The sequence below is a fragment of the Mus pahari genome, chromosome 4, assembly GCF_900095145.1.
Source record: "Mus pahari chromosome 4, PAHARI_EIJ_v1.1, whole genome shotgun sequence".
Taxonomy (NCBI): Eukaryota; Metazoa; Chordata; class Mammalia; order Rodentia; family Muridae; genus Mus; species Mus pahari.
The window spans coordinates 107,269,112-107,286,209 of NC_034593.1; the positions used below are offsets into that span (position 1 = coordinate 107,269,112).

A 17,098-nucleotide genomic window follows, 5' to 3' on the forward strand; every position below is an offset into this window, starting at 1 on the left:
TTGCTGCCAAAATCTGAACACTTGGGGATTTAATTGCTCATTATATTTGTCACGGTGGTGTCACAGACCCAAATAAAGACTGTTGCCTGCAAAATATTTGTGGATATTAATTTGGCCTAAACATGTGTATGTTGAATTCCTTGTTTCTCCACATTGTAAGGTATACAGCACACACAGAGAGAAGTGCCCTGCTTTCCTTTCCAAGCAAACTATTATCCATCACTTCCAGAATATGCATATTGGTAGTGTCGCCAGAGGTTTGAGGAACTCTATGACTCTGCAAAGTTAGCCGCCAGTGTCTGTCTGTCTTGTGTTCAGTTGAGATTGTTTTCTGAAATTGCCCCACATTAACAAAACACATAGTTTCTTTAAAGGTATTTGCCGTTTCCGAATAAGCTTTTAATTTTTCTTTGCTCTGTGCCCACATGAGTAGAGCAGAGGCAGGGCTTTGGTAGCTGCCCATTGGCCTCATCGTTATGTAGTGATTAATCATTGATGTCAGAGGTGGGAAGCACGGACAGCATGGAGGGCATCCTATGTACCTCAGACCAATTGGAATTTTGACACTTAAATTTATTCAGAAGATAAGCAATTGACTGTGTTGGTTTCTTGAGCTGTGTGTTACATATGATGAGAGCCTACCACATATAGAAATAGAATCTAAGCCCTGTGGACTTTGAGTCTCTGTTATACTCATGAAACATAATAGCTTTGGATTTGTTGTTTATTTCCAGGAATAGAAAAATTTTGGCTCAAATCATTGATGAAATACCTATGATCTTACTTGTTTCCTTTGTGTTTTGTTGAGCATAATGAACCTTAATCATGTTCAGAGTAGAAAACATGAAATATTCTTTCTTTTTCAGGTAGTCAACTGAATACAAAGTTAGACTATCCATTCTACCTCATGATAGAAGATGCAATTCTGAGCTCTCTCCTGATAAAGTCCCTACTAATAATTGAAAGTTCTCATCATTAAAATGCTGAATTTCCTTCAAAGGCTCTGGGATGTTCTTGTTTAGCTAATAGAGTATTTGCTTAATGAATTTCTTGTGCTCTAGCATACTCAACCTTATTTTCAGTTTTAAGTTCATCTGTCCCTTTTTTTTATCATTCTATCCAAGAAATATTTTCATCTCTTGTTTCTTTTTTTTGTAAAGATTTATTTATTGTTTTACTCATAAGAATAAAATGCAAAGCCGGGTGTGGTGGCACACGCCTTTAATCCCAGCACTCAGGAGGCAGAGGCAGGCGGATTTCTGAGTTCGAGTCCAGCCTGGTCTACAAAGTGAGTTCCAGGACAGCCAGGGCTACACAGAGAAACCCTGTCTCAAAAAACCAAAAAAAAAAAATTTTTTAATATTTATTTATTTTACGCATTTGAGTACAATGCAGCTGTCTTCAGACACACCAGAAGAGGGCATGGGATCCCATTACAGATGGTTGTGAGCCACCATGTGGTTGCTGGGAATTGAACTCAGGACCTCTGGAAGAACAGTGAGCGCTCTTAACCACTGAGCCATCTCTCCAGCCTGATCATCTCCTGTTTCAATGGGAAAAAACAAACAGTCAAGAAGAATCTCCACATGTTCAGGATGAATCTGATAATAATTAAAATGCAGTTAGTTTCTCTCTTTTTTCTATGAGCTCTACCCTGAACAGTAGTGTCCATAGATATCATTTTAAATTTTACTGAAGTGACAAAGAAGAGGAAGGGACTGGAAGGATTAAAAGGGTGCTGGAAACAGCAGAGAGTAAGAGTGGGAGAGATGGAGGGAGCAGAGAGGGAGGGCAATAGAAGTTTGATTATTTTTTGTGTGGTTATGTTTATGTTCATGTTTGTATGTGGGTGCAAAACAACCCATGTGTGGATGTGTATGGAATCTGGAGTTCCATGCCAGTCTCTCCCTTTATCACTCTCTAGTTTATAGTTGTAGGCAGTGTCTCTCTCTGGACCTTGGGCTTATAGTTTCTGCAAGGCTGAGTAGCCAATAAGCTTCAAGGACTCTCCTGTCTCCAGGCTAAGGCTAGGATTACCAGCCTGTGCTATTGCACCCAGTTTCTTTTCTCTGGTGCTAGGAACCTAATTCAATTCTGTGTACTTATGCAGCAGGTACTTTATGAACTATGGAATTTCCCAGGTGCCAATACTTTTTCTTTTTTATGATTTCAGTCCATGACATTGTGTTAGAAAACGCACATGTGTTTTGGTAGAACCATGCAGATTGCCAACCATCTGCATAACTTTAACCTATATTTCCAAGAATTAAAATTCCCTTACGTATTCCAATTTTTAAAAAAAGTTGTCTATGGATAGTAACACAAAACTATTTCAAGTAGTGATCTGGATCTGATTGGGCTGCCTTTTTTTTTTTTTAATTTTTTTTTTTAACATTATACTAAGTGTTTTTTTGAGAGTTTTTTATTAGATATTTTTCTTTCTTTACATTTCAAATTTTATCCCATTTCCTAGTTTCCCCTCCCCAAATCCTCTAACCCTAACCCTGCTCCCCAACCCACCCACTCCCATTCATGGTCCTGGCATTCCGATATACTGGGGCATAGAGCCTTCACAGGACCAAGGGCCTCTCCTCCCATTGATGACCGACTAGGCCATCCTCTGCTACATATACAGCTAGAGCCACAAGTTACACCATGTGTTTTCTTTGATTAGTGGTTTAGTTCCAAGGAGCTCTGGTGGTACTGGTTAGTTCATATTGATGTTCCTCCTATGGGGCTTCAGACCCCTTCAGCTCCTTGGGTACTTTTTCTAGCTCCTTCATTGGAGACCTTGTGCTCTGTCTAATGGATGATTGTGAGCATTCACTTCTATATTTGCCAGGTACTGTCAGAGCCTCTCAGGAGACGGCTATATCAGGCTCCTGTCAGCAAGCTCTTGTTGGCATCTGCCATAGTGTCTGTGTTTGGTGGTTGTTTATGGGATGGATCCCCAAGTGGGGCAGTCTCTGGATGGTCGTTCCTTCTGTCTCTGCTCTGAACTTTGTCTCTGTAACTCCTTCCATGGGTATTTTGTTCCCCCTTCTAAGAAGGATTCTGAGCTTCTGGGCTAAGATCCACTTATCAGTGAGTGCATATCATGTGTGTTCTTTTGTGATTGGGTTACCTCACTCAGGATGATATCCTCCAGATCCATCCATTTGTCTAAGAATTTCATAAATTCATTGTTTTTAATAGCTGTGGAGTACTCCATTGTGTAAATGTACACAGTGGCTTGCCTTTAAAAAGAATGTAAATTATGAGAGATTATAAAAATTATCATTTATTCTTGCTTATTCCATATAATTATAAAGTTTTCCCCACATGGGTTTAAGCATGATTATGGGATGGCACAGGCTGGATGTGGTTCTCCTAATGTTGCTGGAACCTAAGCCTATGTTAGGAAGCTGTTACAAGCATCAAGTCAGTGTGCTACGATTCTGTTACAGGCAGGCTCCAGTCCATGCTGATCTTGGGGTATTTTTTTCCTGCTATTGTTGCTCTAGTTGTAGGAAGTGAATTTAAATGGGTAAACTGGTATCTTCAAAATCTGCTCTTAATTACAGTAGTGCAATTATCACACCTTGACAATGCTATTAAAAATTAAACCACATGTTTTCTATAGCATGGCTGGTTTTAAAGACCACAGGTAAATGTAATACAATTGTTTTAAAAGAAAAAGCTTCAGGTACAGTGCTGTGTAATTTTGCTAATCCCTGTTGGAAAATGCAAGTCTCCAAGGCTTGCATAAAACATAATAATCAAATGAACAAAAGCACCATGAGACACACAGATTGATTTTTTTTGTTAAATTACAGATAAATAGAGATAAATAGATGTGACCAAGAAATGTATGTGTATGTATGGAAATTTATTGAAAAAATTATTCACTGCAATTGCACACAATTATTTGTTTCTATGTCTGGTTAGAAACCTTCTCTGAGAAGGCATCTGTTTAATAGGTGGAGGTTTCATTACAAGAATCAGTCATTTAAAGTTTGAAAAAGAAAAATAAGATCTTACATCTAACAGAGATTCCCCTAAATAGTTAGCTGTGATAGTGTCATTCCAAAGAAAAGGAAGTTTTTTTAAAAAATGTGACCATAAAGGACATTGACAGTGCTTTCCATTAATTTTTAATTAGTGAACAAAAATACAGTGATTTAGAATTAGGAACCCTGAATTTCCACTCTTGATCATGACTGATGATAGTGGTCAACATAGTTTGAATGGATTTTAGATGAAAGGAATAATTTGAGCTCAATAGCAAATTAGTTTTAATGTAAAACCTCAGTGACCCTTCTATTGTTCTTTCTTAAAAGGTTTTAATCCTCTAATTTGTTTCTATATGTTGATTATTTTCTTCCCTGTATCACAACACAAGAAAATATAGAAATTAACCAAATAAATAATTGCACACACATTCAGTGGAATACTATGAAAATTTAAACACTATTACAGTGTCGTTTAGAGTCATGAGAAGATAGTATTGATAAGTAGATGGAATAAAGATACATTGCAAACTCTGTAACTCCGGTAGTTGAGTTTTTGTTTTGATAGGCCACTTTGTGGCTAGTGTGACTTTTCCCCCATTAATTTAAAAAAAGATTGAATTTTATGTGTTCTGATGTTTTGCTTGCATGTATGCCTCTGTGTCATTAGGATTCCTGGTGAATGAAAGGCCAGAATAGGCACTGGATCCCTTGGATCTGAAGTTACAGCTTTTTGTGACTGGCCATGTGGGTGCTGGGAACTGAATCTAATTCTTTTAGAAGACTAACCAGTACCTCGCACACTAAACCATTTCTCTAGATCCACTTGTGGCAGTGGTTGAGATTAAAATTCTCTTTCTTGTTAAATTTAGAAAACAAATCACCTTCATTTCCCTTTAGTACTCAGTATTCATCCTCCATCTTTTTAGGGTACATAAAAGTAAGGGAACCAAGGAAATAATTGTAAAGTTGTTGTTGTTGGTGGTGTGTGTGTGTGTGTGTGTGTGTGTGTGTGTGTGTGGTTTTCAAGATAGGGTTTCTCTGTGTAGCCTTGGCTATCCTGGAACTCACTCTGTAGACCAGGCTGTCCTCGAACTCAGAAATCAGTCTGCCTTTGTCTCCCAAGTGCTGGGATTAAAGGTGTGAGCCACTACTGCCTGGTTTGTAACGTTTTAAGACAGTTTAAAGTATTTAGTTTTATAAATTTTACCAAACATGTAGAGCAGACATAAATTTAGGTAAATGAAACTTACATGAATGAATTTTGAATAATTTTTTGTTTTGCATTAATTTCTTATTGACAGTGCTTACATTTATGTATTCTATAAATCTTATAAACTTGCTCTGGAGAGGCATCTTCTAGGTTCACAGGTCTTGCTGCTCTTTCAGCAGACCGGGGTTTGCTCTTCAGTATCATCTCAGGTGATTTCCAACTACCTGTCAGTCCACCTCCAGGAGATCCAAAGCTGGCTTCTGCAAGCTCCTGCATTCCCAAGCTCAAAACCACACAGAGACACATGAACATGCACACAATTAAAAGAATAAAAATAAATTCTAAAATTATAAACTCAAAATAGATAGTACAAATATTCACAAATGTAAAATGTAGTTCATTTGTGAAATATTTTGAAGACAAAAACAATGAACCTATAAGTTAAAACTTAGAAAATAATAAATATGTTTAGTAAAATGTAAGACTCTATTCCATGGTCGAAGATGGTGAAGAGTTTCCACATTACTATTCTGTTGAATTCACTTGTTGTGCTGGCTAACTGTGTTGTCAACTTGACACAAGCTAGAGTCATCATGGAGGAGGGATCCTCAATTGGGAAGATGTCTATATGATGTTGGACTGTAGCATGCCAGTAGGACATTTTCTTTCTTTTTATTATTATTATTATTATTATTATTATTATTATTATTATTATTACTAATCATTATTATTATTCCATTTGTTTACACCTCAAATGATATCCTTCTTCCTGGTTACCCCTCCACAAGCCCCCCATTCCACAACCTCCCTCTCCTCCCTTCACTTTGCCTCCCCCAACCCACCCACCGACTCCCGCCCCACCCCTCCAGCATCCCCCTACACTGGGGCATCAAACCTCCACAGGACCAAGGGCCTCCCATTGATGTCAGACTAGGCCATTCTCTGCTACTTATGTATCTGGAGCTATGAATCCCACCTTGCACACACCCTGGTTGGTGGTCTAGTCCCTGGGAACATTGGGTGGTCTGGCCACCTGATGTTCTTCCTATGGGGTTTCAACCGCCCTCAGCTCCTCCAGTTCTTAATTAGTGATTAGTGGGCAGGTGGTCCTGAATTCTACAAGAAAGGAGGCTGACAAAGCAGGGCAATAAGTCAGTAAGCCATGCCTCCTCCTTGGCCTCTGCATCTGCTCCTGCCTCCAGGTTTCTATCCTTCTTGTGTTCCTTTCCTTACAGTTTACAGCTTTTGATGGTGAACTGTTTAATGAAATCTTTTCTTTTGCAAGTTGTTTTCGGTCATGGAGTTTCATGAAAGCAATAGTAAACCTAAGACATTTGTTTTCTATAATCAGAATATTTAATTTTAAAGTATGTTCTATATTTATTAGATGTTTTCTTCATTTACATTTCAAATGCTATCCCCAAAGTCCCCTATACCCTTTCCCCGCCTGCTCCCCAACCCACCTACTCCCACTTTCTGGCCCTGGCATTCCCCTGTACTGGGGCATATGATCTTCACAATACCAAGGGCCACTCCTCCCATTGCTGGCCAATTAGGCCATCCTCTGCTACACATGCAACTAGAGACAGCTCTGGGGGTTATTGGTTAGTTCATATTATTGTTCGTCCTATAGGGTTGCAGACCCCTTTAGCTCCTTGGGTACTAAAGTATGTTCTTAAAAATATTATATGCTTTCACAGAAGCACCAGTTTGTAAAAAAAATCCATGTAATGGGTGTTTATAATAAGTATACATAATCTCATATTTAAAATGCTTTATTTAACTCTTTCTTTAATTTTAAAAGTTTAGTATCCTCCTCTTAATTTCCATTCCTATAGGAATGCTGCATGAATCTCTTTATTAATCAGAATCCTTTAAAAGCTGAATACTTTTGTAGAAATATTAGAAAGGACACTTATTATAATAGAAATAGTTATTTCATATACACACACACAATACACACATACATACACACGCATATGAATTTTTTTTTCTTTTTCTGACTGCCCATATTGAGGTCAAATATAAAAGAATATTAAAAAATAACAATAAAAGAAAACTGGTTTTATCTTGAGAGTCTAGATTCTAACCTGGCTTGGTGTTAGTACAGAAGAATTAGAAAAATGTCTATGTGCTGGCCATGTAGTCCAAACTATTCAAATAATATCCATATATATATTGAATATTTTGAATATTTTTGAATATGATTTAACAGTTCTCCAAACAATGCATCTGCCCAATTTTTAAATTATATCCAATCATATACATATTATCTTTGAATGTGATTCAGCACTTCTGGGTGTAGTGTAGTGTATCTATAATTCTAAATCTCAGGAGGTAAAGGCAACATGATCTGGACTTCCCAGTCATCACTGAACTTCACAGTTATCCCCAGACTTCACAGATATACTCAGCTACCTAATGATTTGAGACTCATTTTGATTGTAGGAATCTGTCCCCAAACAAACCAACACAAAACCAAAAAAAATTAAACATTCAATCTACAGGTAAATGTATTTAATTAACTTACTTCAGCATCCAACACTTATTAATATTACCCTTGTTCACACGACACTAGCTTACAGTTTCAACTAAATAATAATACCTTAAAAACAACAAACAAATGTTATAATATTCATTTATAACCAATACTTGGCACACTGAGGAAGAATCATCTCAAATTGGGACCTGTCTCAACAAGCCTCAAACAACAGACAAAACAATAATAAAAAAAAAAAAGGATAATTAAAATGTTCCCCAACTTTGTAGCCAATAATTGCTATGTCTGACATTTATTTTATTTTATTAGATATTTTCTTTATTTAGATTTCAAATGCTATCATGAAAGTTCCCTATACCCCGCCCCCCACCCTGCTCCCCTACCTACCTACTCCCACTTCTTGGCCCTGGCATTCCCCTGTGCTGGGTCATATAAAGTTTTCAAGACCTAGGGGCCTCTCTTCCCAATGATGGCTGACTAGTCCATCTTCTGCTACATATGCAGCTAGAGACACGAGCTCAGGGGGTACTGGTTAGTTCATATTGTTGCTCCACCTATAGGGTTGCAGCCCCCTTCAGCTCCTTGGGTACTTTCTCTAGCTGAAATTCTAGAATTTTAACTCCCTTTAGAAGACACTAAATTATAATTCTTAACCAGAATTAAAACTCTTATGAATTTATTCATTTGCAGGGATGCCTCTTAAATTTAGATTTATTTTTAAATAATACTCCAAGCCACCAATATTGGTTGTATTAATGAAGCAGCATGATTATTGTCTTAGTCAGGGTTTCTATTCCTGCACAAACATCATGACCAAGCAGCAAGTTGGGGAGGAAAGGGTTTATTCGGCTTACATTTCCATACTGCTTTTGATCACCAAAGGATGCAGGGCTGGAACTCAAGCAGGTCAGAAAGCAGGAGCTGATGCAGAAGCCATAGAGGGATGTTCTTTACTGGCTAGCTTCACCTGGCTTGCTCAGCCTGCTCTCTTATAGAACCCAAGACTACCAGCCCTGAGATGGCACCACCCACAAGGGGACCTCCCCCTTGATCACTAATTGAGAAAATGCCTTACAGCTGGATCTCGTGGAGGCATTTCCCCATCTGAAGCTCCTTTCTCTGTGATAACTCCAGCTTGTGTCAAGTTGACACAAAATTAACCAGTACAATTATCTATCTATCTATCTATCTATCTATCATCTATCATCTATCTATCTATCTATCATGCTAACCTTAAGAAAAACATACATTTTTCAGACTTAACTTAAAACCTTTTTATTGTTTTAATTTTGTATAAATATTTAAGGAAACTTAAATATCTTAGACCCTTTTGGTCTCCTATGGCTGCATAGTGTTAATACTATAGATTACCTTGCCTAATTTTAATATCACAGTGTTGCTGAACTATGGTGCACATACCGTATAGTTTATCCTTTGAAATTATAACTCTGTAGTTTTTAGTCTATTCACAAGTGGCATCCTAATTACTACAAATTCCAGGACGTTTCCTTCTTATTGCCCAGAAATCAAATTCCCATCAGCAGACCCCACCTCGTTCTTTCTACAGCCCTTGGCAACCACTAATCTGCTTTCTATTGATTTTCCCAGAGTAGATATTTTATAAATGGAATTATAAAATGCTATCTTTTATATATGGCTTTTCCCCACTTAGCATAATGGTTCATGGCTCATCCACAGCAGATAATGTTTGTGTCTTCACTCTTTACAGGCAATAATAGGCTGTGGTATGGGGATGCCACACTGATTTTTCATTTGTCATTTTCATGACTTTGGGTCGTTTCTACTTAGTGTCAGTTATTGATAATGTTTATCAATAATGCAGTGAAAAATCTGTGTATACATTTTTACATGGAAACATTTTTATTTCATTATAATCCCCCTATAACAAAAATATAATTGCTGGCCATATAACTCTGTTAATTATACATTGATTATACTCATGTGGTTCCTATGCTAACACTCTAAGACAGCAACAAATTGTTTGCTAATGAGCTAGCATCTTTGCACTCATATGGCCAGCTCGTGACCAAGAGAAAATGTAGTTCCTTGATGTTATTGCCCTTGTCCCTGAGTTTAGTGATCTCACTCTTTCTCTGAGTAATAATTATGTGGGGATTTTTGAATCTTCATTACCATTCTGTATTTTGTTTGGAGACTATCTTTTATGAAGTGTTTACCCATTTCAGATATAAGGAGACAGAAGTTGCCTTATTCAGTTGAATTGTTACATATTCTAGAGAAAAGTCTTCTATCAAATATGAGTTTCTGTTTTTTCTCTGTGTTTATGAAACCTTTGATTAATTCAAAGTCAGAAAAGCATGTTCCTTTGAAATGTTTTAAATTTTAGCTTTTGTTTACGTCTCTGGTTATTTTAAGTCGGATGCTCTGTGTGTCAAGAAGTCTGACTATACTGCTTTGTGATATGTCTGCAGTATTTGTCCTTCCCCACACTGAATAGTTTTGCTTTTCTTTGCAATAATAAATTGATCATAGGTATCAGTCACTTTGTGTACACACACATACACACACACACATACACACACACACGCACACACATCTCTCTTTCTCTCTCTCTCTCTCTCTCTCTCTCTCTCTCTCTCTCTCTCTGGATATTTTATCCTTTGCATTCAGGTTAACTTTAGAAATGTTTTGTCAAATTTTGAAAACAAAACAAAACACCAAGTGTAATTTTCTATGAATTGGGTCATTGTGTCTATCCAAAGAATAGAACCACCTTCATAATGGGAAGTCTCCTGTTGATAGCAATGGGATTTTTTTCCATTTATAAGTCATTTAAAGAAAAACAATGTTTCTCTGTAGTTTTCAGTTTTTTGTTGAATTTATTCGTATTTCTTCCTTTATAATGTGATTCCAAATAGAATTATCAATTTTTAGATTATTCATTATTGCCTGAACCATCCAGTACTAGGTACAAATGGAGTAAGTCACCGATTAGATTCTGCTGTCAACTTGACCTCCAAGAAGGCATCTCCTGAAGTGAGAAATTGCCTCCATTGACTTGGCCTATAGGTATGTCTGTGGGGCATTTGTGATGGTTAATTGATGTTGAGGCCCCGCCTACTCTGAGTGGTACCATCCCTGAACAGGTGGGCTTGAGTACATAGGAAATGTAGCTGATGCAGCCTAGAGGTAAGGCAGTAAACAGGTTCCTCCATGGTATTTGCTTCAATTTCTTCCTACAGGTCCATGCCTTGAGCTCCTGCTCTGACTTCCTTTTGTTGTAGGATTGTTACCTGGCAGTTATAAAGCCCTTCCCTCCCAAAGCTGGTTAGGTCAGTGTTTTGTCACAGAAACAGAGAAAGCAAACTGAAAGAGGGTTATCTTTGAATGTGTTTCCTATTGTATATCACTTCTTTGTCAGTATAATTTGAGGTGCTTCCATGTTAATATATTTATAGTTGTTTATTCTTAGTGTTATGGAGTTTTCTAGGTTATGAATGTATTACATCACGTATATTTCATCTTTTTTATTACATATTTTCTTTATTTTTTTTCCTGGTTTCATCCCCCAAACCCCCTAGCCCCTCCTCCCTCCCCCTGCTCAACAACCCATCCACTCCTGCTTTTGTCTTTACAGTTGGAACTATGGAACAACATTAGCATTAATATTCTTTCACAAGACTTTGGATAAATACACTAAACATTATTTCAGGTACAAAACAGCAGGGCTGGGATATATGTGCCAATAGTTGGCTGTTGAAACTACAGCCATCATTTTGGAAAGTGACTATAACAGTTCACAGGGCTATTACCAGTATAATGCTTTTCATACTCAAACAAAAACACTGTATGGTATATCTTTTTCATTTTACACATTTCCAATACAGATTGGAGCTTAGTTATGGCTTTAGGTTTCCTTTTTTTTTTTTTTTTTTTCTGTTCAATAATCATATAGAACTTGACGTTCTTTGGTTCTTTGGCTATTTGAATTTTCATCATAAAGGATTCTTCATGTGCCATTTTTGCCAATTTCAATTTAGTTTTTTTCCTATCTTTATTTATAGGACTAATTAATTTATTTTAGTGTGGATATATGTATAATTAAGGTGTGTGGTACTGGCAAATATATGGAAAATTGATCAATTGATCAGAATACTATTGAGAAATAGATTCAGTAGGCACTGAAACTTAATTATGGGAAAGTGACTCCCAATGATAGATGGTATTTAAGGGAAATAGTATTTTATTGATATCCATATGATGAGATTTCCAGTCTTAGACTGTATAGATGTCATTTCAAAGGCATGGCTTATTAAAAGGTGAAATACAAAATTGCAAAGCATCCAGAAAAATGCTAAAGGAGGCTTTAGTTGTTTTGAAGAATATTTCAGATAAATGGGCCACTAAAAGCACTAACCATATATTAGAAAACATAATAAATTGAGCATCATTAAATATAAAAATTTTTATATTTAAATTATTTTAGAAATATTTTAGATTTCCATCATAAAATAATTTGTTTATGCATCAAGATGATCTTTTCCTTAACTTGAGCTACGCAAAAATGAAGGACTTCAGGGGAGAATGATGAATTGCATATTAGTAGGTTGGAAATTAATTTACGCTTGTACACTGGAAATCAATAATCTAAGTTCTTTAGTCTTCTGAAATCCAGCATGTAATGTTTAATAACTTGGGGAAAAATAATACATTCATAATTAAATTTAATTATTATTTACTTTTCAGTTTGTAAAATTAAAAACAAAAGCTAAAAAAGAAAACCTACAAGAAACAAAGTACAAACTATTGTTTTGTTACCTAAATGTTTGAAAAGATTAAAATAAGTACCCATTTAGGCTAAAATTTGATATCTATATAATTGCTGGTGTAAAGTGTACCATTAAATTAAAATGCAGCTTATAAATTAAATTTAGTTTTAGAAAATCCAATGCACTGGCAATGGTGTATTTGCTACCTAGTAGGAACATTTATAAGGTTTAAGTTGCCTGTGATGTATGGTCTTGATTTAATATCACTCAAAGACTTAATAGCACAGAAATTGGCCTGATTTATTTTGAAATAAAAAAAATACTTGGATTTATATGTACAATTTAAAATATAATGTGTGGGTTGTTCCTTAGGATCTGATTCTAAATTTTGATTAAAATTTGTGACACTTCTTTCATACTTTGGCCCTCTCTGTTTCGGTATACATTACCCAATTTTGAACTAGATCATTACCATACACACTCATCAATATGATTTTGAACTTACCTTTGCAGATTTTTCTCTTTTAAATTTACATCGGCTTTAATGAATCTGAGATTATTTTAGGAAACTAATTGCTATTCTGAAAAACCCTGGCAGTTTGGCTAGTGTTGTGTGACACTCAATTTTTTTTTTTTTTTTTTAACACCTATTTTGAAGAAAGTCTGACGAGAAGATTACTCCTGCCGCTGCATCACAGGACTGGAGAGTTTGTGGCTGTTGAATTTCACTGTCGATTTTAATGAATCCTACCCAATTAAAGCAGCGTGCCTATTTTTCATGAGCCCTTGATCAATACAATCGATTATATTTTTACATAACTGCATAGATGTAATTTTTTGGTGGGGGTGGGAAATTAATTCACTGTTTTAATGTGTTGCAGACCTGTGAGAAGCTGGAGAATAATTTTGATGACATCAAGCACACAACTCTTGGTGAGCGAGGAGCTCTCCGAGAAGCAGTGAGGTAAGTCTGGGTCACCATAGCAACAGTCACAGATGTGGTAAAGAAAAAGTCATTCTTCATTATTGGGGGAACAAATGAGTTCATTGCCACCATTCAGCTCTGTTCTCTAAGGTATTAATTTGTCAGTGGAGAGACTTCCCTTGAGGCTGTACTTTGGTTTTGAAGCTGCATAAATGTTAAGCCTCAGTGCACAGTAAAAAATGTAAATGTTTAATTTGTTACTTAAAATGCTTACGGGGTGTCTTGTTTTATATTTATACTAAATTGTGTGATTGAATGGAAATATTGTTCATCTAAATTCTGCCTGTGAGTTTAAAATAAACATTGTGTAAAGGTAGCCTGGCTGAGTACTATTTCCTAATTAATAATTAATTTGAAAAGGGTTTCTTTTTTTCATTTCATCTTCTGTTTTATTTCATTTAAAAAGTATTTTAAAGTGACTTACATTATCTCAAGATTCCAAAACATAGGGCTACTTCCACTTGTATGCAAAGCCCTATGAATAACCTTACTTTATTCACTTAACATTGCTATTTTAATTTTCTCAACACTCACTCCAGCCTTGATATCTTTTAAAAGTAACCTTTAATGAAGCATCCTTTAAGCATTCATTTGGTCAAAAATCAAAGAAAAATTTAACTAGGCATTAACAATGCGTGAGTACTAAGCTTGTTATCCTTAGAACAAGGAAGTCACCAACAACAGTAGCACTAAAAGTTCCCAGCTTGAACTATACAGTGGCACAGTCTTCTGCATTCGTACAATGCAGTGATTTTTTTTTTTGTACTCATAAAACAAATGTTACTTTTAAAAATATCTTAATGTTCATTTCTTTAAGATGGCTTTAAGATATAGAAAGTTAAAATACGGGAAACAGGAAATCTAACAGACTGGCTGCTGGTTTAAACACAATTTTGTTATTGCTTGCACATAGCTACCATATACTTTAGTTTAGAAGCCACTCTCATTTAGCAACCTCCCTTTTACCATGCAAGCAGCAGGAGAAAGTAATTAAATTTAATAGAAGCTGCCCTCATTTTGAAGCCACTTCTATTTAAAACCACAGGGGGAGGTAATTAAATTTAATGGAAACAGTAGCTTCTACACAAAGATACATGGTACTTCTGTATAGATGATTATGATGTCACAAAAAGGGGAATAATATATTACTAGTGTGGAGGAGAAATTACCAGCTGGAGCAAGGAAACCTATTTTATTGTTAATGTCTTTACTAATAAAAAATATGGAAAAATAAAACTGAGCATGCAATCTAGAATTTGTGTCTGTATAAAATGCACTGGCAGTCTAAGAAAGTTTAAGTAACCAAAAATAATTTTAAATTAAAAATTAAAAAAATATTCTGTCGAAAAGTCTAGGACAGGAATTATGAATGAATTCCTGTTTTTAAATATTCCTGGATTTTGTACTGAAAACCACGGTGCCACTATAAATTGAACATGCCATTTATGTAGAGCTTATAATTTTGAATATGTGAAATGTGCATACTAATATCTATTTAGAAACCAATTATTTCGGCAATTTAATTTCTATTCATCTTGAAATAAACACGTTGAAAAACAGGAAGACAAAGAGGATGCCAGCTCTCATGCTTTTGAATAAAAGAACTGAAGACCAAAAACACAGAGAGAATTGAAAAGAGCCATGTGAATGGATGTGGATGTGAATGGGGAAACACAATGAACACAAGGCCTTGCGAGCATTGGAGGAGATCTGTCCTCCAGAAAAACCAAGTCAAATTGTAGGAGAACTGTAGATAAAAAGATCATTATTAAATTCTGCCAATTAAAAAAATCAGTACTATTTATGCCATACAGGAAGATCTTGCTCGTAAAATCAGAATGAATGGATGGGGGTGGGAACACAGCATTAATTACGTAGTTGGCGTGACCTCTGACTACCCGTGCAGTGAGTAGGGCAGCAGTCCAGATAATTTAATTCAGAATTTAATCACATGGTGGTGAAATGCACTCGTTTACTTAGGCTGAATATTTTACGTGTCTACACATATGTATGCACACACTTTCATGCCTGGACTCACCAGACGCAGTGAAATAATTTAGCAACCATTAGCATTAGACTGTATAGTATCATGTCCGTGGGCGCCTTCTGTTTTTAATACATCAGGGACTCATTCTTTCACATGAAAATATCTAGACAGAGGAGACCACAGATGGAATTCAAGAAAATTCAAGAAGAAGAAAAAAAAAATGCATCAGTTCAGAGGAACTGATCACAGATGACCAACACTAAACACAGGCAATTGAAGAGGGTCACAGAGGCTAAAAGACAGTGATGGAAGTAGAGTAGTATAGAGGAAGTAGCGTAGTATAGAGTGGACTGTCAAGGTTTACTTGAAAAACAGCAAGGCTGTGTTGGAAGCCAAGATGGATTTTTGGTTGATTTTTTTTTTTTTTTTTTTGAAACCACAACCATAGGTGTAGACTGTTTGAATAAATAATAAGTTTCTTCTATGTCATGAATTCATAAGCAGAAATGGAGCAGTAAGAGTTTTAATGGGACGGTGATAGCGCCAGGACCCCAGAGAAGATTTGGGGCAGAAAAAGACATTTATGAATAACTTAGGCAAACATCAGTTAGCAAAGGGACTGACATCAGCAGGCTCTGTGAAAATGTTTTTGTTAGACTTTGATGCAGATCAACTTTATATACAATAAAGTGTTCTGTTAAAAAAATTTAAAATATTTCAAGGAATAATGTTTTAGAATTTTTATGATTTTAATGATAATTTTGGGTGTAAAACTATAAAAAAATTATTGTTCTGTGGAGTTAGAGTACAGGGAGAAAGTACCTAGTAGGGAGAGAGACCATCATTTGCCTTTTTAAAAAATATTACTTTCACATCTGTAACACACCTGGTGATGATTACAAACCTGAAGGATACCTGAAGTGAAGGGTAGGAAGATCTTATCTCCAGGCTGTATACTTGAGTTCTTCTTGGCTTCCACACACTTAACAATAGCTCTTTTCTTTATCCTCAGTCAAAGGTTTGGCTTGGCAATGGAAGCATCCTTTTTCCCATCAGGTCATTTCTACACCAGCCCTTCAGTGACTTCAGGTGTCCACAGGGGTACCCTTGTTCTGAGAATGTTTAACTGGGGATGGAGATGGAAAGGGGCTATTTCAGACCTGGCTGGAATTGACAGACTGACCTGAGCTCCTGTTCTGGGGCCTTTCTTCTGTTTGGTATCCTCTCTTCTACTAAGCTTCTGCATCAGTGCACTTAGAGAGGAGTCATCCTGTGCTCAACACCCTGTGTCCTCATCCAGCTTCCTTCCTGGCTAGTCTTTGATATGCATCTTGACTCTGCTCCTTTTCAGTTTATGAATTGTTTTAATACTGTCAGGTATTCTAGATACCCTTAGCCTGAATTCTTTTTATGTAAATAATATAGGAACTTCAGCTTTCTTTTTGGAATATTCTGGGTAAATAACATTGGATAAGCAGAGAGAGAGAGAGAGAGAGAGAGAGAGAGAGAGAGAGAGAGAGAGGAAGAAGAAGAAGAAGAAGAAGAAGAAGAAGAAGAAGAAGAAGGGTATCCAAGGACTAACACTGGAAGTTACCCTGTTTTCTCAGCATGCATGTGCACCTGCACACACAGTATCACAAATATATTGATACACACACACACACACACACACA

The 17,098-nt window shown here is 36.2% G+C and overlaps 1 protein-coding gene across 1 annotated transcript in view; it reads left to right on the forward strand.

Annotated features, from left to right (window-relative positions):
• Dpyd (dihydropyrimidine dehydrogenase) overlaps positions 1-17,098 on the forward strand; it is an 844,579-nt gene that overhangs the window by 91,958 nt on the left and 735,523 nt on the right. The window contains exon 3 of the mRNA XM_029537560.1: positions 13,335-13,417. Coding sequence (XP_029393420.1) covers positions 13,335-13,417 — 83 coding nt within the window. The remainder of the gene's footprint in view (positions 1-13,334; positions 13,418-17,098) is intronic.